General features: G+C 29.0%; 3 protein-coding genes across 6 annotated transcripts; 2 read left to right on the top strand and 1 right to left on the bottom strand.

The window, feature by feature from the left end:
* Window positions 1-333: 333 nt before the first annotated feature.
* On the top strand, window positions 334-23,558 carry LOC116431279 (uncharacterized). Of its 4 annotated transcripts, none has more exons than XM_031986450.2 (8): window positions 334-510; window positions 1,849-3,203; window positions 3,296-3,477; window positions 4,045-4,124; window positions 18,740-18,974; window positions 20,415-20,521; window positions 20,594-20,747; window positions 22,643-23,073. In XM_031986450.2, exons 2-8 carry the CDS (start codon window positions 1,851-1,853, stop codon window positions 22,869-22,871), a joined length of 2,340 nt encoding a protein of 779 aa, XP_031842310.1. In that variant the 5' UTR covers window positions 334-510; window positions 1,849-1,850; the 3' UTR covers window positions 22,872-23,073. The 4 variants fall into 4 exon arrangements, with proteins under 4 accessions (XP_031842310.1, XP_031842309.1, XP_076226650.1 ...); XM_031986449.2 differs by having other exon boundaries at window positions 340-632; window positions 22,643-23,018; XM_031986451.2 differs by lacking the exon at window positions 334-510 and having other exon boundaries at window positions 2,703-2,822; window positions 2,923-3,203; window positions 22,643-23,558.
* Window positions 8,870-13,011, bottom strand: LOC116431280 (uncharacterized). Its single transcript, XM_076370537.1, has 4 exons — window positions 12,908-13,011; window positions 10,036-10,317; window positions 9,098-9,207; window positions 8,870-9,018 (listed from the first exon to the last, which is right to left on the bottom strand). The coding sequence occupies exons 1-4, from the start codon at window positions 13,003-13,005 to the stop codon at window positions 8,870-8,872; spliced, it is 639 nt and encodes a 212-aa protein (XP_076226652.1). The 5' UTR covers window positions 13,006-13,011.
* A 201-nt stretch (window positions 23,559-23,759) lies between the features above and the next one.
* LOC143174871 (uncharacterized) lies at window positions 23,760-26,979 on the top strand. Its single transcript, XM_076370536.1, has 4 exons — window positions 23,760-23,958; window positions 24,128-24,362; window positions 25,283-25,447; window positions 26,017-26,979. The coding sequence occupies exons 1-4, from the start codon at window positions 23,769-23,771 to the stop codon at window positions 26,156-26,158; spliced, it is 732 nt and encodes a 243-aa protein (XP_076226651.1). The 5' UTR covers window positions 23,760-23,768; the 3' UTR covers window positions 26,159-26,979.
* Window positions 26,980-27,875: the final 896 nt, after the last annotated feature.

Below are 27,875 nucleotides of genomic sequence, written 5' to 3'. Positions count from 1 at the left end.
ATTTCATATTTCACTGAATTAAAAGAATTGTTGGTATGTGTTGAAAAATGTAAACATACCTCATAATTCTGGATAAATTCTGCATAGAACTTGTGAAATATGCACAACGCCTGATAAAAAAAGTATTTCAATATAAATTAAGAAGATTACCCTTTCCTATAAACAAAAATCTAGAAATTATTTTATGTAAGTTATGAGACTTTCAAATGAAATTTTTTGAATTATAGACAAAATATGATGTCATGTTACAAAATTTGTTCTACAACAATAATAGAAGTGGAATTTATTGGTTAGTACTATTTAAATGATTAGTATTTGACGATTTCGTTACACTGTGCGTCACAGAGCGACGTCTTACTCTCCACATTATTAATGATTATACTGAACTGCATAATTCAAATTAGATATTAGCTACATAAAATAAATATTAGATATTTGTGTTTCGCCGCCCGAGTGTAGTGCGCCCTTTGCACCCTCGAGCTGGCACAGCGCTGTATAAGGTAAATAAGAGTAAGTATAATCAGTTATCGCGCGTATTTTGTTGTTTACCTTTGTAGAGTCCTTAACCTAAAATTTGTGTGCAATATCAGTTCCGTTACATACTATCTTCTTTCAAAGCAACTACGACAGAGGTTTGTATATTTATGAAAATATATAATAATATATTAATCCTTAATAATAATAAAATATAGTCCTTCATAAAGGGATTATATTTAAAATATACTTTACGTCTCATTATCGAAATTTGTATTTAAAACAGAAGTATACCAAATATATTGAAATAGTAACAGAAAAAAGAAACAAATTTATTCATATCACTTTTGTATTATTCTACAGTTTTGTAATTAATGAATTACTTAGTCGTTTTAACAATAGTTACTTAAATATTGAAGTTTCTGTTACAAGCATTGGAAAGTCAGGTGCATAATCAAGATAAATTATTGCATAGATAGAAGATAATTTTTTCATTTTTATATGGAAGTTGTTAAACATGTAATTTTTTATATCTACTGCATTAAAGTGTAAATAGTAATAAGTTAAAGACCTTCACTTAAAAAGGTCATTTATTTAAAAAATATAAAATATATAAAGGTTTGTTAATTCTATAATTTCTTAAATTCTATTAATAAAATATACTTTACATAATATAATAACATAAGTTCACTTGTTTGTCATAAAAATTAATTCTAAAAAAATTGGTTTTCTTTAAATTAATAGAATTTAGTTTGAATTAAGCTATGTAACTTCAAATTTTACAATTGAAAGATATATTTTTATATATAAAAGCTAAACGAAATTTATAAATAATATAGTAGTTATAAGATGGAATATTTTTGTCGATTTCTAATATATTAAAAATAATCATTAAGGAATACCTATGTTAATTTATTACAAATTGTAACTTTTACAAAAAAATTAACTAATTTTTTAAAAATATGTTGCAATATTGAATCTTTTTAGATATCTTGAAAACATTTAAAAAAAATTTCTTTTACTTAAATTAAATGTATCAAATTTTCATTTATAATATGTATATGAAATATAAAAACTTTTTCTTAAAGCTTAATTGGTATTTGTACATATATCGTTTTGTTAAAATAAATTTTCTTAGATAAAGATTATAATGTTATATAAGAACTATTTCCAATATTGTTAAAAAGTTGTATCATAATCAGAAAAATGACGTGTGTACATAATAATATTTAATGTAAAACCCAAATTGTTATGAAATAATTAAATAAATTTTGAATAGTATTAAAAAGGTTCCAACATATAAGATAATATAATGATCAACAATTTTCAAGAAGTAATATATTAGAAACTAATTTATTGTATATATTTTGGTAGATATGTTTCAGGAATATAGTTTGGAAAACTCAATAAAAAACCCATCATGGATAACATTAAGCAACTCTATATGCAATATTATGCTCAAAAATGAGACAAATACAGCATTAACAACAGAGATTAACAGACAAGTCTATGAGATATCGCAAGCACAAGTTGTAGAGAAACTGTCTCTATTTGGAAATTGCATATCTGAATTACCCAGCAGACTTACGGAATGTTTAACAAATTTAGTTTATCTTAACTTAGCCAATAATCAATTAAATGCTTTACCAAACTCTATAAGTGTACTACAAAAGTTAATATATTTAAACCTTGATAGTAATAAATTTTTCAGTATTCCAAGTATTATTTGTGAATTAACTAGTCTACACACTTTAACAGCTCGAAATAACTGTATACAAGATACTCCAAAGAATTTAGAAAATTTAAAAAATTTAGAAAAGTTAGATCTTAGTTCTAATAAATTACGGGATCTACCAAGTTCATACTCAAACATGAATCGGTTAAAAAATCTATCACTTGCAAATAACCAGTTCAAAATAATCCCAAGCTGTATCGAAAATGGAATGTACACTTTGCAAGAGTTTAATTTATCACAGAATTCTCATGCAGAATTAAACGTTTTTCCAAAGAGTGTTGAATTAATCTCATTTTATGCTGAAAGAAATGCCACTTGTCCAATGTTTCCAAAATGGATACTGAATTCTAAATATAAGAATTTAGAAACAGTATCTTTAAATGGAACAGCATTTAAAAAATTCAATTTACTAGAAACACAGTTGAAATCAAACCTTAAAGTGTTATCCATGAAACAGTGCCAAATGAGTGAGACCATTATAGAGAAAATAATTGCTGAAATAACAAATCTTGAACGACTAATAATTGGAAATACAGGAGCTTATCAAAGAAACAACTTCTGGTATATGCCAATAACATCATTGAGAAAGCCATCTAGTCTCAAAGAAATTGATGTAAGTGGAACAGAGATTCCATTGATTCCTGAAATAATCAATAAATTTGTTAATCTATCTATACTGGATATTAGTTCTAATAATATTACTTGGTTACCAGAAGAAATTTGTTCACTGACAAAGTTGAATGCCTTAATGATAGATAACAATGAATTAGCCATGCTTCCTGAGAATATAGATACATTAATATCATTAAAAGAATTAAAAGCATGTCATAATAAGTTGTGCGATTTGCCAGATACTCTAGAAGCTTTGAAGAATTTGCAATATATTGATCTTTATAACAATGAATTTGAAGCTGTACCAAAAGTTTTAATGAAACTATCAGGGTTGATAGGATTAGACGTCGATCAAAACTATTTCTCAACTGACAATTTATTGGTAAGGACATAAATGAGACACAATTTCATAATTGGAAGTGAATTGTATAGACGCGTGCAATGGACATACTGTATTAATAGTGAAATCAATAGCTCAATAGGAGTACTCAATATGAAAGTATGAGAGCTATATTGAGAGATCGCTGGAGCAAAATTAATGAGAGACTCATTGGGACCAAAGAAAAATCACCTGAATTATTAGAGTCATTATCTGATACCTCATCATTCTCATCTTCATATTCAAGAACAAATAATTCATCACCTATGGGTTCACCGTAAGTTGTATATTTTTTTATTGAATTTAAATTTTTTCAAAATGTTTAATACAAAATATTAAAAGACATTTGTGATAAATTAATTTTTCAAGTGCTGTAAGGTATATTTATTCAGTACAAAGAAAAACTTTTGAAAATATAAATGAATTTCCAAAAATATTAAGCTCTTTATTGTAATGATGTATATACAATATATGTAAAATATAGTTTATAGCTATAAATCTGAATTAGAGTAAATATCTTTCAAACACATTTCTCCACACTTAAGATAATTACACTATCACATATGTACTTTCATTTCGTCCATAACATATACAAGCTTTCCATTTAATTATAAATAAAATAATCAGTTTATAAAATGTTGTATAGTAAATCTTTATTAATTTTACTATTAATTTTATGATGTTAAGAGTAAAATGAATATTTTATGAAAACATCATGATCATTTTCTGTGAAAGTTGAAAAAAAATTGAATGATTTATATTGAGAATTATACAGTTTTCTCTGCAAGTTATATATATGAAAAAACTAAAGATTGTTTCTGAAATCTGTCTATTTTTCTTTCAGATTTGAGGAGGATATTAATAATTATACGTCTGAACATTGGGATACGTCAGAAGATTCAGCTGATGAATTTGACCCCAATGGTAAGATAAACTAAATTTTATTTTGTATTTGTATCTATATATGAAATAATGAGACTGCAAATTTTATGCATTTACAAAATTACGCGACTAATAAGGACTATTGAAAGTTAACATAATATTTTGTATATGCATATAAAATGTAGGGTGTTTTACTTAAATATTTCTAGAAATATATTGTTCAACCAATTTTAAACCTTTTACCTTTATAACAAGCAAAGCACTCGTTATATATAAATTCTTTTGTATATTTTGTACTTTATTTTGAAAACTAGAAGAAAAGTAAAATTATAACTTTGGGTGCTGATATCTTGATAACGGGTTACACGAAAAATTTCATGTCTATGGTTTGGAAACCTCTGAATGTAGACTGCAAAAATAGTCACAATTAAGAATTGTGACGTGAACTTTGCAGGACGTTTCAAGGTCACGCCAAGGTCAAATACCTCCCTCCGTCATCTGTAACTTTTGTTCGACACATTTGTTCGTATCATTGATACTTTCCGAGATAATTCAGTGTTCTTGATTCGGTCCCCATACATTTTTTTTTTTTTGAAAGTAAACCTATTTTTATGTCAGAAACTATTGAGTTTCGAACCCATGGTCACTGGGTTTTTTTTTACTCAGTTTAATGAGTTCTTCATGCCCTGTCGTTTGTGCGCAACAATTTTGTTATACTCTGTATGTACTAGATGTATCTCAAGCATCATATTCTTTGTGAGGTCCATCAAAACAGTATGTATCGCGTGTTACGTGAAAGACAGCATCTGAAAGGAAGGTGGGTCTGAGTGGTCAGAGTGGAAAGAGGCCTGCACATTGTTCGTGTGTTGAGTAAATGGAAAATTCAATGACGTGAGTCTGCGGTGTGTCCACAGTACACTCCGATTTTAATGAAACTTATGTGAGACATACTTCTCAAGAAAATATTTGACACGTATTTTTTCTTATCAGCCAACATCCACTTTGAACGAATGGAAACGTTCCTGAAAGTTGAAGGTTGAAAATACATTTTTAAAAATATCTTCGAAATTAGGGGGTGTAGAAAAGAAATTTTTGTTTAATTGTTCGCCTCGAAATGAACAATTTAGATTTATTTTCTACGTCCCCTAGTTTCAGAGATATTGTAAAAAATATATTTTCAACCCTCAACTTTGTGGGATGTTTTCACTCTTTCAAAGTAAATGTTAGCCGATAAGAAATATTGCATATCAAATATTTTCTTGAGAACTATATGCTACATCTATAGAGAACTATATAAGTTCCATCAAAACCGCCGTGTCCTGTTTAAAAAGGTTTCCTTGTGAGTGGGGTGATGAGATTGGCTGATGATATTGAGAAGTGAGGTGTGAGCAGGGTGCGTGCGTTACCGACCCCGTGTCAAGAAAGTCCGGTTAGACCATAAAAGAATGGGCCTGCGCGCAAAGGATGGATGGTACTCAAGCGGCGCTCGACTATCTGTATTGAAGTTAATCCTCTCTTAACCAAAAATAATAGTTCTAGCCAGGAGCCACAACTTCTTAACCTAGAAATCCTGTGCTAAGATTAGCATGATATGTGAATGAGAGGGTCCCTTCTGACCCAGGAACGAATTTAGATGCAGGAAATTTCTAGCTCAGGTTCAGACAATCACAACTCATTTTTTTCAAGCGCTTTTCAAACAAAATACCATTTTTAAATACTACCTTAAAAATTTATTGAAAAAAGTATTAAATATCTACCTTAAAGTAATCGTGAAAATGCAAAAGCTAGTACCAATTAACAAAAATAACGCACAGATATAGCTCGTAAAGATAAAAAAAGATTACAAAAAATAAAAGATATTTAGAAAATATCTAAATATTTGGCACATTTAGTTACTAATCTAATATTTTAGTCATCATATTGCAACAAATTATAACTACATGATAATTTAATTACGCTTATATATTTGAATGGTAAGTATACTGTGGGTCTTCTCCAAAGAGTTTATGGGATCCAAGAATAAAGCAAAAATCTACAATAATTTTTGTTAAGACGTTTGTTGTATTCGCAATTGCATAAAAGTCTGCAGTTTAGTTACAAACAAGACAGATAACAGTACTGATGTGCCTTGTTTCCAGAATGTAAAGAACCAAAGTTACGTGGTTATCCGCCGTTTACATTTTATCTACCATTCCAACGTGTCTACTGTCCCGCGGATCGTCATGCGACACGAATCAGAACCCGGATTATACAAATGTTACGAGAAGGGACTCTAGTTTGGTCGACGAATTACGCAGAAGGCCAGTTTGATGATCCATAACGGTCATTGGGGCTTATTCGTAATGTATTAACTTGTTTCATTTCAAACAGATCTTTTTTTCTTATACGAATTGATGTACATCATGCAAAGTAACTAAGTTAATTAATTTCATAGTTGCAAGTAAGTATAGTTAAAAATGATAAATTGCTTTATTAGGAACATATTGTATATTTGACAAAAAAGTGTGAAGTTTCAAGTTACTCAATTTTTGTGAGCATATTTTACTTGATAATCGTTTAATTATATTAAGTAGTGTTTATTTTATAGCATTGTTCAGTATGTAGCACAGTATAAACAAAATTGCTCCGGCAAATTCGTAAATTTAAAGAGGTCCAGTGAAACATTTGGAAGTCGTGAAAGTTATTTCATTTTTATTCTTATTAATTAACATTCATTGGTATTTCCTTTGAAGGTTTACCTTTGGGATACCAGAAGGTAGAAATAAAAATAAGGTGCAAAGGAAGCTAAAAAACGAAATTGTGGGAGCTATGTAAATACTTTAAATCTATCACTGAAAGTACAAATACTACCAATCTCAACAATGTTTGGTATACATACTAATAATCGTTGTCATTAATACTTTTAGTTTATGTAAGTAGTTCGAATATCCTAATGGCTCTCACAACAATGTGCAATAAAGTTGAATATTTTTAATTGTACTACGAGAATCATAATTTTGCAACACTAACTTATACGGCAACTCGACATAAATTATATCTGAAAAATTCATGGTCATTCTATAATCAGCATTTAGAAAATAAATTTTGAGTTTCGGTTAGAAAAGCACACTAAAAATATTTATTTATAACTATATAACAGAGCTTAACAAACCTTATAAAACATTTGTTCCTTCTTTTTGTGTCTAAATTAAGCCGTATAGTCATTAGTATAGTCGTCTAAATAGGGACACATTATTTACATAGATACATAAGTATTATTCATGAATCTGTGATGTTATGTATACATACTTGATTCTAGAGTATATAATATTAGAACTACTATGTAAAACATTCTTTTTTTTTGTAAAGTGAGCAAATAATTATATTTAATTTGTAATTACAGGCTCCCACACATGAAACTTATTCGCGGACATATACCAGGAGAAGCGATGGGTATGAACCTTTTACTTTTTGTATGATATGAACATATCAACATATCGTATGACTAATAAAAAGGGCACAAACCCATCGCTTATCCCGAAACATATTCCGGGCGAGTCTCATCGTTTATAGGGGCTTTTATTTTCAAGTAAATATTTTATTAATTCACTTATAGTTATATGTATTAAGTATTTTATAATTCCAAGTATTTACCCTTCGTTCTTTCATGAGTTGCTGGTGAACTGATATCTAGAAATGTGATGAATTTCAAATCTAAGCTTTATGAAGTTAATGTATTCATTTTTTCTGACTTAATAGAATAAAACTTACACTTTTCTACGTGTCGTATTTTTATTTTAATGTTTGAAATTATTGGGTTTTTAGGTTTCTGTGTTATTGGACAGGAATAATACTATGATATAATTTAGTAACTAATATGAAAATTATTTCACTTTATTCTAATGATCAAACATATGATTACATAGTCGTAGATGCTTTTAAATATAGCTTTTAACGTCTTGTATTTACTTACACAATTCAGTGTTTTTTTTTACATTTAACAATGGAGGTGTTTCGAATAAAAGGAGACTTATTCTTTACATAAAAATGTTCATTTGAAGACATAGCTAATCTTCAAACTCTATATGAAAAAATGTCTGGAAATGTAAATATTTCTACAGAAACTTCAAAGACGTTAAATATAAGTTAAAGAAATTGACTCTTTTCCTGAATAACGCTGAATATTGAGTTGAATTACTATCGTAACGACTGATTATCAGTAGGTTAAACTAATCTCGCTCGCGGCGGTAATATTTCTGAAATAGTAAGCCGAGCAAGAGATCGCCATCATAAATGCAGTCGACAATGGGAGTCCTTTTTAAATAAATTTAAAAATTTACTTCGAGAGAAAGTATTCGTACAGTGACTACTTTAAAATATAACTCTATATCCATGTCAATAACCAATTTTAACGAGAAAAATGTTTAATAAATATTCTTAGATGTTGATATAATAGATTTCGTCTGGACAAAGTTTTATTCCCCTTAACATTTACAAAAATATCAACAAAAACAGTCAAGTGCGCAGAAATAGACGCGTAGAAAGTATTTGTTGAACATCTCTTGTTTCTTATAATTGAGATCTAAACACAACATGTCCTTTCGAATATACCAATTACCAAAAAAGCTTGTCAGTTTCCACAGAGTGTTTGTAGAATCAAACAGAAATTATAACATTTTCTTAACATAGGTCTTAAAGGTCGAAAAGAACGGAAAAAGAGCAGAAAATTATTATTCGCTTGCACTAAGAATATTCTTAGCTATTTATTCAATTAATGTTAAATTGCAACGCACAATCCAAATAATTATTTATTTACAAGTATCTCTAAAACATATATTCGCATATTTCTCTGCTTTACGTATTTCGTCTTTCCTTCTTTTCTTCTCTTTACGTTTTTTCGCTTTCAGTTTATACAGTATTTTCTTCTCGTTCTCTTTTCTCTCACGAATCATTTTGTCTATGTAAGTTGAAAATATCTTTAATACTAAATGAATAGATTACTGACGGTATTGAAAATTACATTATAATTATGTTACCTGCACTTTTAGTATCTGTACTGCATTTACAACATTCGCACTGTTGATCTCCTATGAAAGCAGTTGGATATTTTTGTCGTTTCTTAGAAACAGCTTTCTCCACAATTTTCCTGTATTCAGTGTTACATAATATGTCAAAAAACATAATCGAAATTAAATGTACACTGTAACTTGTAATATGTACAATAAAATTTAACTAAATAAATGTACTAGTTGCATTATATTTTAGCTTAAAATATTAATTATGTGGGTATGAATGACAACATAGGTGTGTTAATACACCAGTGTGTGTAAACATATTCGATTTGATTTTCTTTCATTTCATTAATATTTAATCAATAATTCTAATAATTAGAGATGTGGTTGTTCTGTAAAGCAATAAGTTAAAAAAAAAATTGTGCACGCATGTTCACTCAACAAAATCACACACACTCACACGCGTTCGCGCATCAACACACCTATGCTCACACTCATACCCATAATTATAATTCATTTTAACTTGAAATTTACTGATATCAGTCCTTTAAATCCATAAGGTCACAACATTAAAACAAATCATAGGAAATAATAATTTGTATTTTCAATTAGTTCTTTAGAAAAAACAAATGAAATTTTGTTCTTATAAGCGGTATACTTAAGAGAAGTTAACTTAAGTAATCTAATTGTATAAAATATTTCGGTCTTCGTATATTTTTACTAAAAATGCAATCAGATTATTGCTTATGTTATATTATAATTATATATAGTTCTATCACTGGTTGAATTACAATATTATCAATTCGCTTCATAAAAATATTATAAATAAATACGATATTGTTTTATAGATAGATATGAGTTTTCTGTGGCATTGGAATAGTTGGGAGACAGTTAAAACAAAATATTTGCTCTTTTTTTCATTTTTCAATTCTGTCATACCAATAATTTTCTGATATACGCACTTCCTATCCCGATTTTCCAAATCCTTTCGTTTCTTTTTGTCTTGAAAACTTTTCTGCAGAAAACTGAATCGTTTTTTCTTCGGTTTATCCTTTCCCTTTTGTACGCCGATGGAATTCATGTATTTATTAGAAGTATCAAAAACATCATAAATTTGATTACAAAATGGACATTTTCCTGTGCACGTAACGTTCACATCCGAACAGGAACATTCAACTTCATCGTTCCATTCCACATTATCGGTTAAAGTATCCTTATCTTCTTTATTTCCATTCCAATTATATCTGAGCAAAAAATATTTTAATTGTTTTGTACAGTAGTATTCTTCAAACTTATAAAGAAATCTAAGTCTTAATTTTTTACGAATATAAGAAGTTACATTATTTGTGGGTTAAATATTAGTTGCTTGTTACACATGTTTTGTACCAATATTGTTCGACGAAAATGTACTTATTATTTTTAATGATATAAAGTACATTTTCGTTGATACTCCTATGGGATATTTACATGAAATCAGTAATATTTTATTCGTAATTTACGTATACCTGACATCAAGAATTTATTATTGTTTAATTTTCATTCTTAAATTTAAAAGTTTTCTTATTACTTTCTTTACATGAAATATTATCTGATTATTAGAAGTAACGAAGGTGTTCAGGTACTAGTACGAATAACAAGTCTGTTAAATCATTCCATATTTCCCTTCGACAGCAATTGGAAATAGAAAAAAGTTTGCATTATTTCTGGCGGTTGCAGTGACAGTAATAGTAAAAAGAGGTGGAATTATCTACTTTAACGGTTGCCGCGTTAATTACCTTAACCTTCATAAAGTTAACTTTTATAGACCAGTGAAATTAGCAAAACATTGAAACCTTTTTAATGAATATCTTAAAAACTATGCAAGACTGCCAGATAAATTAAGAAATGTTTGCCAAGAAAAGTTAAGAAATGTTCCTCAAAATCATGTACTTAACCCTTTCAGACTTGATATTCGTAAATATTATGTGCACGTACCTAACAATAAAAGACTGTTATTCAATATACCACCAATAATGATATATATTGTGAATAAAAAATAGTAGTATACTACTTCTCTGATAGAAATAGGTTCAAATATAGAGTATATATACAACAGACCACTCTGTCATAGCTTTAATATTTCATCAGTATTAACACTGACTCAAATTTGGGTGACACTATTTTTCATGTAAACTATAATATGAATTTTCTTGGTAACATATCGAACGAACCGAATTTTGTTGGATGTATGAGATATAAGAAAAATAGTTGAACAATTATTACGAAGAATCTTGACCTTTTAGTTTCTACTTAAGGAAGAAAACTGTTTCGAATACATGGAAGTTTTGACGAGTGTTTACTTGGTAGTCAAAGTGTTAAAAGTAGTGAAACAATGTACATTATAATGTGCGTCAGGTCTGAAGGTGTTAACCAATTAATTGGATTTGTCGAGTATACACGTCATCTTAAAACTCGAAATGATACTAATCTTTTCAGCGATGAATTAGTTATTTTTACAGATTACTTCAGTTTTTTATTAGAATATATTATAGATACATCTGCACTGTATTTGACGAGTATGTAATTCATTGCTTGAATTTATTGCGCACAATGAGAGATTTTTGAAACTAAATTCCATGGTTAACTGGTTAATAACGAATGTGAAGGTCAAAGTTATTTTCGCGATGTCCCTTAAAATTGACATTTACCAAATATGTAGTTAAAAGGATGTCTTATATATAAAGGATATAAAGATTTGAATAAAAAATATTTCAAGGAAAATATACATTAAGTTGAAAATTGATATATTATTATATGAAGCTTAATTTATATATGATAATTACTTGAATCGCGTACCACGTGCCTTTACACGGCTTCGTATATAAAGATAATAAGCTGCGATCAAACATAAAGTAATAAACAGTAAAATAAACGTGATCGAGATACAGAAAGATTTATGTTGTTTTAAGTAATTCTTCTTGTTGTGTAATTTATTCTCTTTCTTTTTCAATTTACGATTCTTGTGACTGAAAAAAATAGCATGAGTTAAGACATTTATATAATTTTATAATCAAAGCATATCTTATTCCAAATAATATTTTATGTACAAATATGAAATTAATTATTTAAAGAAGCAGAAGTTTCATTATACGGACTTAGTATAGCAGATTAACAGAAATAGCAGTAAATACCCAAAAATTACTTTTTCCTCTTCGTTTTTTCAATCCAGAGACTTAACACGTTCGCGGTCAACATTACAAAGTTGTAATGCTAAATATTTTGTATTTTCCATAGAGAAAATTAGATTATTCTCACGTGTGTTTGTATTCAAAATCGTAACTCGTGGTGTAAGGTTCCTTCCTTTGAAAGTGACGCGATATTTGTTTTTGAATTTTATTTGCATTTTATAAAGACTACCTCTCGCGTTTAATGGAATATTGTAACCATGAAAATTGCTATTGAAACAGTGCTGATCGTTAATGTGTTTAATGCGTTTTTTTCGAAACTACATTTTTAGAGTTCGTGGTAAAGATAACTCAAAAGCTATTGGACCAATTGAGTTGAAATTTAATTTTAACATTAAATAAAAAATGTTAGTGTTTAATAGGGGAGAGAAGAGGAAAGAAAAGAAAGTATGGAAATAGAAAGAGGAAAAAATAGAAGAAGAGAGGAAAGAAGAGGAAGAAAGTAAAGTATGAGGGAAGAATAGTGAAGAGTGGTGTATCATAAATTTTCCAACTTTAACTTTATCGGATTTTTATGAGATGATAGTACACAAGTTTTTAAGAGTGTTCGGAAAATAGTAAATATAATTGCTCGATAGTTTTAAAAAAATGAACAATTCAAATTACTTACTTTTGAGATTTATCGCGAATAAAACCCAAAGTTTTTGGCGTTGTGTTGGCAAAGTGATATAGTTGCATGGCTGGTAAAGCGGAAGTCCAAGTAGACATCTGCAACAGGCGGATAGGTCTGGATATGGTCAAGTTTATTTTACACGCCTGAATCAAAGTGAAACCAATTTGGGACTATAATTAGAGTCATTAAGTTCTTTTTATTCACGTGTTATGTTGTTGCTTTAATAATGTTAATTATATTGTAGGAATTATTTTAAAGGAAATCCTACGTAGTGTCGTAATATAGAGATAAAGGCTTACAAGACACGCAGGTTTACCAACAATAGAGTTTATTAACAAAAAAAGTAAATAATATAACAAGGCTCGCAGACTTTAATTCACTCGCTCATTGATTTGTACAGAAAGTCCTTTTTCAATTTCGACAAACACCCTTATGAACTTTAGATATCCGACAATATTATATAACATTATTTAAATATACAAGTTTTTAGATATGAAATAGTTATTATGGTAAAATCTTAAAATATTATAGCAAAATGACTAGTTACATAATTTGATAATTTAAATAATCTGTACATAAATACATCAATATGAATTTTTATTTATACTAATTACATTAATACCTTCTCCCTTTATTTCTCATTTAATATCTTTACAACAATATTTATTTTAATTATTACTGCTGGTATTTTTATTATTATTACTATATTATAGCTGACTATTTCTTCCGTCGTGGTATTTTCATCTGTGTTAAGTCATTCTTTTCCAGAAAAACCACTATCAGACCAAATGAAAGCCAATATTTGCGAGAGAAGTTTATCAGTCACGCAACTATGTTATTTTGCCAACTCAACTTGGATGATTTCAGATTGTATCAATGATACATTTCACATATGTATATGTAACTTTAATAATGTCTTAATTTGAGATCAAAACTGATACCATAATTTCATCTACTTAAATTTATGCGTACATATCTACCTAGAGAATTTAAATACTTATGATTGAATGCCCTGACTAATAAAATATAAAATTCTTACACAGTAGCCTGTACTGATGATGTATCAATTGCGCCATGGATTCTTTTGTGTCGTGGCATAGAGTGCCCAGAATGATCTTGATTAGTTCTTTTCTTCTTTTTCTTCTTTTTTCCTTTAATGGGCAAATGTTTATTATTTTTGGATGTATGTCTTCGCAACATCTTGCGTTCTGGAAATTCTAATGTATCGGCTAAAGCGTAATTTCCCGAATCGAGTAAGTTAATCGATCTGCGATTTTCTTTCACGTACTTTGCGAATTTAGGATATTTTAACAATTTTCGTGCAATTTCCATTGTTGAACGTCTTCCAGATTCTTTCGTTTCTGTTAAAATGAAAATTTGTTGTTGAACAACACGTCTTTGTTAAATTCTTAAGGGAGTATTCTCATTTTTATCCACAGTTTTAAGTCTTGCCTTGAGAATTTTTTTGTTAAATCTAGACGCTAGTTTTTATTGATTTTTCACGCCTATATTTACAATCATTTGAGCTACATTATACATTTCTTCTTAGACAAAATTGCAGAACTTACGCGTTATTAAAGAATGTCACTTTAAAATATCACGTCATGATGGTTGTTATGATTCCTCCCGATGTAGTGAATTGACACAAAGAAAAGGGGGACGATTGTTTTCTTCTTGTAGCAGTTTAAAAGTTTCTTGAAGATTTTGGTAAAAAAATCAAAACTTGAATTATAAAAATGAATTAAACAATTACATCTTGAGATATTATACAAACCATGTCAAAAAACAGGGTTTCGAGAAAAACATGTTTGAAATTTTTGTGACGTTTGCGTAGAGGGCAAATTGTCTTAGAAATTGGGAAACTATATATCGCATATTCACAGTTAATTTTCAATTCCAAGATCATACAGAAACAAATTAATATATCGATGTTATAACAATACGAAATGTGACATAATCTTTCAAAATACAATCGAAAGTCGAAAATAACTTTCGAAGTTGTTAAAGCTCAGTTGTTTTTTGTAATAACAACGATCAAAATATAAAGCATATGTACAAATAGCATTCTGAAACGATCATGTGTAAAGTTCATTAGAAATTGCTGAATAAGGTACATTTTTCTATTAAAGGGGCATTCTTAAGCAATGACATAATAATGCCGCAACTGTTCTCTTCAAATATCTGTAACTGCATTATGTTTAAGAATTTTAACGTATTCTTTGGCATAGGCATTTTAGAAAATAAACACTTTAAAAAATGGAAAGAAAAAAAACTATTCTTTCGAAGGTCAAAATGAGAATAACCCTCTAGGGGCTAAATATACACAAAATTCTATTTTATACTGATTAATTAACGATTCTGAAATATTTTGATTTAACTATTTTACTTGGGTAATCATTTGACCGTTGTATAAGATCCATAAAACATGCTTTCGTTGAAGTTGATAGGTTATCCAAATTTTCATTTAGTACTTCATGTATTTGTTTTTCACGTTCCACTTTCCCCTGACTTAATTCGCATACACCTTTTATTAATCGAAGATGTTCTGGAGGATTTAAGGGGCGAGACAAATGTACAGGCTCGATATTCTTGAGACCAATAACATACTGAGCGTGACATTTTTCCTTAAAAAAAAAGATATTTTTATAGTATTTAATACATTCAAAAATTCAATTAAATAGTACAACGGTATTTTAATTATTTGAATATCATTCTCTTGAAATGTGCAATTCCGTAACATTAATCTGGTTATAGCAAAATTAAGCAATTTTATCTACAAATATTACGATTGCATAATACTCATGTTTCTATAGAATAATGAATAAAAAAATAGTGAAAATGAATACATATACAGGGTGTTGGAACTATTTTAGAGCACCGTTTTATTTGAAAATGGCATGTATAAGAAAAAAGATGGTAAAGCACAAAATTGTACTGTTTACAGTGATTAATGCAGTAGTGACAACAATTTTTTATGTTTACAATATTTTATATTTGCATTCATTTTGGCTGCAGTGTTTGTATAAATTAGAAAAAAATGGCACTTCATTAAAAACATTGAAGATTACCTTATACCTTGAAATATAAAAAAGTAGGTCCTATTTATTCCGATCTTTATTAACTAAACGAACACCCATAAATGAAGGTGTAGCTGAAAAATTTGATCGTGATACGAAATTTTAACGTTTCATAATTTTTGAATCAATCATGATCGTCAAAAAATTTAATGTGCTAGGCATTTAGAACAATGACCGTAACTAACATTGGTGTAGAGGATAACTGATTCCAATAACATTTATTCTGCTAACAGCGAAATAGCATATATTTTTATAATGATAATAAAGATATTTAGCGAATATCTGGAAAGCTAAAGCCAAGGGACAGTAACACGTATAAGGGAAAGTTATTTAAAATCATGCACCTGACATCATATTTCCAGCCCAACATCATCGGAGTTGCTTCCCCTAAATTGAATATTTACCAAAACTTCTTAAATACTTACTAATCAAGACATCGAATTAATATACTGATGTTATAACATTAGTAAATGTGACATAACCTTTCAAAATATAATCGAAAATCGAAAATAACTTTCAAAGTTAGTAAAGCTCACCTTGTTTCTCGTAAGAACGACGATCAAAATATAAAGCGTATGTACAAATATCATTTTGAGACGATCATGTTTAAAGTTCATTAGAAATTGCTAAACGAGTTACATTTTTCTATTAATAAAAATATACATACATCGAAAACTTCTACAACTGACAGTCGCTTCGATTAAATTGATTATCGTGTAGCAGTCTAATCACTAAACGGATATAGATGTACATTGCTGGTCAAAAGTTTGGGACTACTACGGCGGTTAACCCTTTGCACTCGAGAGGTGACTTCTGTTACCACTTGATTAGATACTGCAAAACTATAAAATTTAATATTTAATATTAGTTATTTAACATTAGTTTTCCATGAAATATATAAAATATTAAATATATTAAATATTAAACTTTGTATCCACTGTGTGAAACATTGAAATGAAATAGTTTTATTCGTCAATTCATGTGTCAATTATCGTTACATTAGTTTCGAAAAACTTCGTCTATATCTCATCAGAAATTGTTGAATATTTCTAATGAAAAACTTTCATGTTTAACGTTGACTGCCACGATGGTTGTCTATTACAGGAGCTTCCAAATTAATCGAAAACAATTATAATTTGTAAGACAACTAATGTCGAACAAAAATGTTCAATAATGTAAATAACTATGCCATAGTGTAATGTAAGAATATTAATTTAAAAACTTAGTAATGTTTCCTGTTTAACTTTCCTACGAAAGAATAAGTGACGTATGAAACACTGAGGTTTTTCGTGGCAATCAACGTGTTAAACATACGGTCGGTGGTCAAATATATTAAATTTTCAATAATAGTATCTTAAACCTTTTTTACGTAAAATGACGCAAAAAACAAATTATGTAAAAAAACCCAGGTTTTCTTGAAAAAGAAATTTGCAATTACACTTTGCAACTGCATCGATGCATTTATGAAAAAACTGTGATTGTAGTATGATAGTACCTGTGAAATAGTACAGAGTTTATGATTTTTTTTTAACTTCAATAGGAACAGAATTATAACCTGTCCTAGTTACTATATATACTTTATATATGTAAATAATTTCAAATATTTGTCATCAAACATGCAATTGGTCCCAAATTTTTTATTGTCAGTGTACGTGTGTAAATTTGTAAATATAGGAGCAAACCTATTTCAGCATCAGAATTCAGTCAAAATTTAATTTCATCTACTGAGTGTATCAAATAAATAATAAAATAAATAATGAAAACAGTATTGCACTTAAGTGACATATCTGTAAAATATATAAATTTCACAATTTATAAATCACTTTATCGATTAGAATGTACAATAAATCATTTAGCATCTGAGGATACATTCACGTAAACGCGAGAATGAAGTCCGTAAATAATATGTAGAGTAGTTGGCTGTGAAGTGAGATCATTATTTTCTGGAATGAATTCTTTAGGGTAATCATTTTCGTCAATGAGGTTATTTAAATATTATTGGTGCAGTAAAATAAGATCCTTGTACTTATTTTAACATTTGTTTGTACCAAGTACGTATATTATGCCATTAAATAGACTTTTCTTTTGTATTCTTCAGCTTCATCTCTCTGTAAACCCTTTTATAACCAATTATGTGTGTAGCAAAGGATTTACTAAGTAACTTTTTTCTACTACAGATGCGAATGATTATTTTTCTTATTGTCCCCGCCACGAAGATGTGATTACTACAAAGAATCTTTGAAAAATGTAAAAGAAATGTGGAATTTTTAAAACCCTCAATGTACTTGGGAAATATTTTCAAATATGCCCTCTTCTTACTTCTACTCTATTTAGCTACATCCATTTTGCAGGTACATTCGCTTTAAAATTTAATTTTTATACTATCTTCCTGTTAAGAAAAGAGAAATTTAAGTGAAAAAATAACATAAATATTTGCAAACGCTGTTTCAATTTTCTTTGAGGGTTGTTATATATTTTATCTAATTCGCAAAGATTATTACCGAAATCGATGTACCCGAACTCCAACTATTAGCATCAAATTTAAAACCAGAGGAGTGTGTGAAACTTGTCTCTTTAGATTCTCAGTGTAAGTAAACATATCTGTAATTTATCATAATATATTAGTATAAAGTCAGTGATGGATTCAGCATAAAAATTACTCCAATACTATATTTGTCTTTGTTTCTGACAATAAGTCATAGCTATTTTCATGTTATATTAATGTTTATTAATTTATAATATGGTTTCTTAGCATCACTATCAGACGAAGAAATACAGAAACTAGCCGAAGAGCAAAGCTGCTTCCGAAGACTCGTGAAATGGATTTGCCAATTAAGAACAGTTACAAAGAATACGTGTCCAATTGTAAACGACCTTCTTGAACGAATTGGAAGGGAAGACTTAGTTGCATGTCACACCGAACATAATATGAAACCTTCGAAGACGCCAAAAGTGATTCGCGAAGTTCAATTAGCTGAAGATTCAGAGTAAGAGTTCCTTAACACGTTATCTACTGGACAGCTATTAATAGACTTTTCAAAAACTTGTGATTTTATATTAACACTAAACCTATCAGACGGGTCAAAATGGCATATTCCTGGTTTCTTGTTTCTGCAATTATTAAAGAGCTGATAAACATTTCTTTGAGAAAATATTAAAGGATTTGATTTAGCAATATGCAAACTGAATTGTAAATCAATTAATATCTCAATAGATACATTCTTGGAGTTTATATAGAGGAATTTCAAAAAGTCAATTGTATTGCTCGGTAGCTTTAGTGTGAAGAACGGGTTAATCATTTTCTTTGACCAATAGTTCTCAAATAATAATTACATGTTACTCAATGTGATTTGCTAATTCAAACCTTTATCCTTAGACATTGAGGTTTAACACATTTGCGGCCGCTGACGTAAATTCACATCTTTTTAAATATATTAACTTTTCAAAATATTTTATGCTTCTGCTCCTTTCCATTCGCGACTTCTTTAACGAAAAGTTCTTCATTTCAACGCTAGAAATGTAGGCAATTAGCTTACGGTTTTCTTCAGTTTCACCGGCAATGAATATTTGAAAAGCGAACAATTTTCCGGTCATGAATATGTTAATCCTCAAGAAACCTCAATAATTGTCGGTAGATAAGGTTATTGTATTTGCATTTGTATGTATTTTCAAACATAATTCTACGAGATATGTTTATTCTTTTATTAAACCCAATATGATTAACTGACGCTAGAAAATTGCGAAAACCTGAAAATATTAGGACTTGGGTGATCGGGTCGAGTCAGATAGGGTCAGGTTTCCGAAAGAATCAGATATAAGTAAAAATAAGATTATTTGTAGGTCTGAGTAAAGAAAAGTAATAAATATAATGAAATATAACCAAATTTTATTTGCTTATTATGTTTACTGTATATTTTATACCTTATAATTTTAGAAATTTCGGAAACCCGAGCCGAACTTGAAAAAAATACCCGACTCGATCCCAATATTTTCGAGTTCTCGTACACCTCTTATAACTGATACCTCACGATAACTGTAAAAGAGTTAAAGTTATCTATACATCATTATTAATTAAGCCGTGCTCCTACTTATTTTTATCGTATAAATGTCCATTATTTTAAACTCCCTGTATATTAGTACAAATAGCAGGAAACTTGGTTTCATAATATTTATTTCTTTTTTATACTATTATTTCCTTTATACCAAAATATTTTATTTTAATTACACTTTTGTTTTATTTTTCCTGTATCTCCTCTCATTAATTATAAAACAGATTTATGATATTATATGGACAGACGTTGAAGTAGTTCAAAATGTTCATGATCATATTCTTCATGTATTCTATAATACTCTGTTAATTATTTCCAATAAAAAAGGTTTTCAGTATCTTAAAATTAAGATAAGTATATTAAAATTCTTCTTTCCAGAGATGACGAAGGAGCCGCAGCAATTGCAGCGCCAACCAATACATCCAATGCAACAAATACTAAATCGGACAGTCAGAATTTAAATCAAACAACAAGTAAAATTAGTGGTAATAAACAATCTTACTAATCCTATAATTTTGTTTAATTGTTCACTTCACCGTTAAAATTGTTCCGATAAGCCATAGGACGAGCAACCTTCAATGTATCTCTACGGACCGCAGGAATCGTAATAGCATCTACGATACTTCTAACTTGTTGTTGCACTTTATTTGTAAGAAACAGGCTTGCGAATTTATGCAGTAAAATATTCCGAAGAAAAAAAAAGAAGAAAGGGTAAATAACATTTCCAAATATTTGATGTATGTAATTATATTCACCGTACTAGAAAAATATTGACCAAACAGAGTACTGGGTTAGACATGAGTATAACACTTTGTATATATTTATTCCTATCATAATGAGCTATGTAACTGGTTACAAAAGAAGGGTAAACAAGCTAAATGATACATTTTTCTTAATGGAAACAAAAACAAAAGGAAAGATAAAAATTGAGAACTGATTAATCGAACAACATAGGAATTGATATAAAGTTAAATGAATGAAAGAAAACCCAGAATTTTGAGTTAAATTTTAAAATCGATCATTTGACTGGTTCGCGGTTCGGTTAGTGTTAATCACAATAAAAAATTGGTTAAAAATTAGATTAGTTAAATCAATATAAAAGTTCTTATCTTGGTTACTAAGTAATCTGCAAATAATCATGATCTTTTTATATGGTAACTGTTACATAAGGAACATTGATGACTAAAAATTGAGCAAACTCAAGCCGAGTACCCGAGACGTTCGAATACACAAGATTTTTTCAAAAATAAAAAGTTCAAATGAAAATGACATTAAAACAAGAAGTTGAAATTCATCTTCTTTAATTAATAAATATTTTTCAATATCATTTTACTCAAGTATATTGTCATATGGAAATTATTAAGACAATGTAAATCACATTGTACGATAAAGTTTTTATTTAATATAAATCTATGTACAAGTAGAATTTCGAATATATCGGAAAAACTCATCTAGTGATCTGAGCCAGTAACTTCTAAATACCACTTGACTGTACCAATTCGAGTTGAAGTCTCGAATACCCAATATATTCGAGTAAATACGCGTACATCCTTATTATTTATAAAGTTGCTTAACATATTACGTACCGTGAGCACATATTTATGCAATTGATTAGACTTACGCAAAACAAAAAAGTTGTTTTATTTAGGTTTCTGAAGCTAAAAAGAGTTTTAAATATATTTGGTTACTTTTAATTTCACCCGGGACCAGAAATTTTCTTAGAAACAATTGCGGTACGTAATGTGAAGTAACTGCTAGTAGGTAATGTGTTAATAAAATGTTATATAGCGGACATTGGATAATTGCAACATCGTCATTCCCACTATATCCCTACCAGTTTCCTTTTAATCAGTTAACTGCGTTCGACGAGTATAACGTCATCTTAAAACGCAAAGTGGTACTAACTTTTTCAACGAAAATTATTTTATCAGATAAACGTTTAATTCTTCTTCGTTTCGCCATATTTTTTCGTTATAATATATTATAAATTCATTCGCTCTGTATTTGACAACTATATGCTTTATTATTTGATTTTATTGCGCACATAGTGAAAGATTTTACAAACAGATTTTCCACAGTTAACACTCAGAGCGCTCGATAACCGATCAGGAATGAATGGTACAACATTATCCGACCTTTGTCGTACTCGACGATTTCAACGTTCCTTTCTTCTCTATTCGCAGTCCTTTTCTATATCCGAAACATCAGTCGCTTATTATGCAAACAATTACGATCGTATGTAACTCTATCGTGTTTGGTGTCATTTTAATCAGAAAAACATAACAAACATGATGAAAGTTTCATTCATAAAAAATCGAAAGAAAAGTGTTTGATTTTTGAGTTAAAGGTCTGAAACTCATCGTGAGCCTTTAATATTTCTGAACGCTTCGACTAGTGGTCTTTCTTTTCCTTTTATTCGCCTTGTCCTTTTCTACGTCCGCCATGCTGAAATTTTCGTTTCTTGGGATGGATTTGATTTATACCTCTTCATAATTGTAACCTTCCGGTCACTTTGAGCGTCGCAATTATCTATGTTCGCTATATTTTCTTTTTAAAACGATATACTTGAAATATTGCTACAAGTATCAAGTGTATTCGTTGTTTAGGAAATTAATAGCAATTGATACGGACGACGCAGCGGACGTATCCAGAAGTTATTATATGAGAAAACCTCGAGCAAAGAGGAAGAGAGCGCCATCCTACGAATTAATTAACACGGGTACACAGAACACCATGCTCGTTGCACCCGCAGAACCAGAAGAACCACCACCAACAGGGTGTTACAAATGTTACAAGAAGAAAAGAAAGAAAAGTACGAGAAGGCCTCACAGATGAGGCGTGTAAATTATTAAACGATTGCGTAAAACTTTTATTAGTTATTCTATGATTTTTACGTGTGTTTATTATAATAGCTGTTCAGAACGATTAACAAACAGCCGTAAGTCTTTTACTCGTAATTTGCGACCATTTTGAATAAAAAATTTTATCACAATAGTGTATTAATTGAGAAATTAGTTAAGCGTAATTTTTAAGTGATATGTTCAGGAAAATTCGGAAGATTCTGTTCTATTACCTATTAAATTGTAATACGAAATTTGTAGAAAATAATTGCAGAAATTTACAAATGTAGAAATGCACACTTTAAACAACTTTTTCCTGTAACAGATGTTTTGCGACCTTATAGTTTACGAGATAATCGCGAAAAACTTGCTATTACTTCATTGAATTCTATACACAGTAAGTAACAAAACTGATTCAATGATTAAAGTATAATTATTAAATTATGAACAGTAAGGTATACATCAAATATCCATACCAGTAACATTCTGCATTGTTTAAGCTAACATAAACAGTTTTGAAACATTTTGTTCTCCCATCTCATCTTTTGTGTCTCTTTTCGTTTGTTATTACGAATAAATATTCATTGAATCAATTTTCCACCATCTTTTCTATAATATAGTTTCCTTAACTTTAAAAAATGTCTAATACTTTGTTGAACGTTCTTTTACTTTGCAAACTACATTAAGTTACTTCAGCATTGATTCTATTAGTTATTATTCTTTTACTACAATAACAATTAAGAACATATTAATACTGACAATTACTTATTATCTTATAAATAATTGTTATTATTTCTATAGAAGTTACTATCCTACTGAATAGCTATACAAATGTCAGTTGTTTTTTCAAAGACGTGAAGTGGTATCATTTTATTAACCTTCGATAACGGAAATGTTTTTAATAACGTGTTGTCTATGCTTTATTGTAATTCTATCACAGCACAAAATTCTCAGTACAATCGATGTTAACATCAATGAATTGGAGTACTTGGCTTCACGTCTCAACCCTTTCGAGTGTCGACGATTAATTGCTGCTCTCCATTATACTGCCTATGAATTACCAAATAATCTAGCAGAAGCTGGTAAGTTGATAAGAAATCTTGCGTCGCCGAAGTGGAACGACTTTTATATAAAATCATCTGTGTGATTTCTATATAATCATTATAATTATTTTCCTTATAATTAAAAAATTGCTATTTCTAGAACGTGATAGTAGTTTTAAAATATAAAAAGTATTCGTAATTTTATAAGAGCGCAATGTAGACGACGACATACCTTGTATTCGACACCTGATCCATTGGAACAGCTCTCCTGCTGAAGGCAAGGGGAAAACGCACGAATCTTTAGCACACAGGTTGCGTCAAATAAATCGTAATGAGTTAGCTGATTGGTTGGGTAAATCTGCATTCACACAATTAGGGAAAGATCTCAGTAGAGCTGTTGAGAATTCGTTCACTGAACTCGCTAAAGAGGAAAGAGAATTTGCGTGAGTAAATATTTTTCCTCGACTGTAATGTGTTAATTAATTGAACAGGGAGAATGAACACTGACTTTTGTTACGTATCATATTTATACTTGCAATTTAACTTATGTTTCTACAGTCGAAATTAGTCTTTTTAAAAACAGAACATGTTTCTGATTTTCCGATAAAATAACAATAATACAAAAGCTTACAATACTGAGAATTAAAAGTTTTTAATGGTTTTCTCTAAAATATCGAACATCGTGTACAAAATGCAGTTTAATTTCCTATTCATTTGTAAATATTAAAAACTGTGATAGAAACAAAATCTATTTATTATTGTTGTAAGTACGCATGATCTACGAGGATAATATTAAGTTTCACAAGTTTTAAAATTATTCAATAATATAAAACTTATGAATACAAATTATTACTGATATAAGAAACAAAATATTTTCTCTTTAACCTAGCACGTTGATAATTTTCCTGATATATTTATCATTTTTATTTCCACTGTCCTATGCTGCTAGTCAAAAGTACAATTCTAGATGAATATAATATTTCTTCCGTAAATTTGAGACACTCAGAAAGTTCAACGTGTTAAGTAGTAGTGGAAACTTTTTCGTCTTCGTTCTCCGTAGCTGACACGCATCGCTTTTAACACATTTACATCGGGCAATGTTTGCTAAAACTTTCCTAGAAAACGGAATATTTTAATAGCATAAAAATATTACAATAATTATTTTGTAATTAATATATAACGTAATATGTAATTTAGTATCTTAATGCACACATTCGAGAATTCTCGTATCCTGATCAGAATGTGTTAATCTTTTTCGAAAGTCTAAGTTCCTGAACAGTACTACTTAATGTCATAACAAGCATAATGAAATTATTTCAATATAATTACAAAATAATAATGAACAATTTTTTTACAATTACAGTGTTCCAGTAACTCTTGTACCCAAACCGTATGATGAAAGTGATCCATGGATACAAATTGACATCATTCTCCTGGCAGTTTTACTTGGATTATTAGGAACTTTACTAACACTGATATGTGCCACAATATTTCATAAAATACGGGATTATTTTCATAATAGATACAAGTACGAATATGATTTAACTTATTATGTTACTATCAGTTTTAAAATCTGAAGTAAATCCATGACAACTATAAAATGTGTGAACGTGATGATAACAAAGAGGCAGAAGAACGACAAAAAAAACGAGATATGCCACTTATGCCTATTAATTAGTAGGACTATTTAGCAGATCTTGTTTCTTTTCAGTTTCTTTCAATTAAAAATTGTTGATAGGAAATTCCAATTGACGACTTTCACTTTATATTGATGATCGGAGATATTAATAGAAAATATAAATATAAAGTATTCTAATCTCTCTGTTTATTCATATACGAAATTTATGGAAAAGGTCAAAATACATTCTAGCTACAGGAATACATATTAGAAAAATTATAATTCCAAAATCCTAATAATCTTAGTTACAATTCTACGTTATTTGAGCGTTTATCTAATATTTCATAAACATATTTTTGCGCATGTATTGCTTAATGAATCTATTTGACACCTTCGTTATAGCACAGCTTATATTTTTCTTACTTTATTGTGCCACTTTATACAATATGGTACAATAATTTGCTTTATTTAATTTATAGGAAATTAAACGAGAAAGACACAGATAGCGAAAACGAGAATACTTCGGAAAAGGAAAAGAAGATAATATACAGTACTGAAAGTAGCGATGAAAATACCGAATATGCCTATATCGACAGTGAAACAGAGATGGATTTCCGTTGAAAATGTCTTTAATTATTCAAATTTACAGTTTTAAAAATTAAAAAATTTAATTAAAAGGGGGGGTGCAGTCATGAACTTATAATAGCTAGAGATTTTTCCCTGTATTTTAAAGTTGAAATTGATTTAGCTGTATTCTTGCAATATTACTAAAATATACATATTTATAGTTCTAACCATCATTTATTAATATAATTTTTGTTATTCTGATTTTTGTTTGAATATGTACAGTAGCTCACGAAAGTATTTTAACACTTACTATGAAATACTTTATTAATTATAATAAATATATTATACAAGTCTTATACCTAAATATTATAAACATTGTAAGGTTTTATGACTCTTTACATGATATAAGTAAAGTTCCAAGAAAATCGGAACATATATATAATAGTTACGAATTATTTCTTATAAATATAACGATTGCTGAAGCCACAAAAGTATTTGAACACACAGAAATGAGTGCCAAGAATCAATGAAAACACAGTTTTCCGAGCACTGAATGTAAACATTGAAACATTAGTCGTCATCGTATATACATTTGTCAGTCAGTCTAGCATTTATGGTGAAATATTGCGATATTGCTCATGTGTCTTAAAACATCTAAAATTCCAGAGAATCAGAGAAAATTAATTGTCAAGTGGCGTAAAGAAGAAAAGACGTATGGTGAAATAAGTAAATTATTAAATATAAATAGATCTACATTATATTATAAAAAATACATGGTATTATAAAAAAAATGGAAATCTGAAGGAACTGTAAAAAATAAATACCGTTCAGGCCGACCAAATTTGATACGAATACTATAGTTTAAATAAAAATATATATTGAACTTCATTTTTATTTGTCAAAATTTCAATTATTAAAATAAAAACTGTTGGTATATAATTTATTGAAGAATTTTCTACTACTGTATAATTAAGCAAAATGATGTCTTATAGAAATTTTACAGCTGTATTATACGCGTCTTATATATTTATTGCCGCCAAATCTTATGATACAATCGTAGCAAAAATTAAGTATATAGATAATCTGACTCCTACTAACAAGCCTATATTTTTTCATTATTGGTAACGTCGAGTGTGGCATTGAAATGGTACGGGGTTTGAGACCCCCGAAGCTTACACAAAAATTCCTATAAACGTCTGTGTATATCCTGAATCTGCTTTTATTGAAAAGCTATTGAAAAGATATTGATCTTTTTTCTAATTCCTATCACTTATAGGAATGCCATGCAATACTAGCCTAAGTCGATATGACAGGACGTCACACAAAAGTGGTAAGAGATCGTGTAACAAAATTTCACATTGTTTGTTATGCTATCCTATACCTCGTCTATGATATTAAATTCATGTGTTATACAGCGACTCTGAAAAATTTAATCACGTAAACGGCTCTCAACAGTGGGTAAGTATATGTATAAATGGTAATTCTATCGACTAATGGTAATTGTATCGACCAAAAATGTGAACATGGTTCTTAGACTAATTTCTACTTTTTCTTAAAGTTGATAAACTCAGTTAAAATTATATTGCTGTGTAATATGAAGGCAGAAGTATTTATGTAGTTAGAAACCTTTCCTAAATCCAAGTGGATTAAAGTATTTCATAGTTACCTTCGGAGTTTATACAATATTTTAATAACTTGCTGAAGTTTCTATGTCAAGTCCCATACATTTCAATATGTTTTGAAAATTTTTAAAATTCATCCAACTGTTGCA

Source organism: Nomia melanderi, chromosome 9 (assembly GCF_051020985.1).
Source record: "Nomia melanderi isolate GNS246 chromosome 9, iyNomMela1, whole genome shotgun sequence".
In the NCBI taxonomy this organism is placed as follows: domain Eukaryota; kingdom Metazoa; phylum Arthropoda; class Insecta; order Hymenoptera; family Halictidae; genus Nomia; species Nomia melanderi.
The sequence above is the reverse complement of the archived record's forward strand: the minus strand, read 5'-3'. Positions and strand labels throughout refer to the sequence as shown.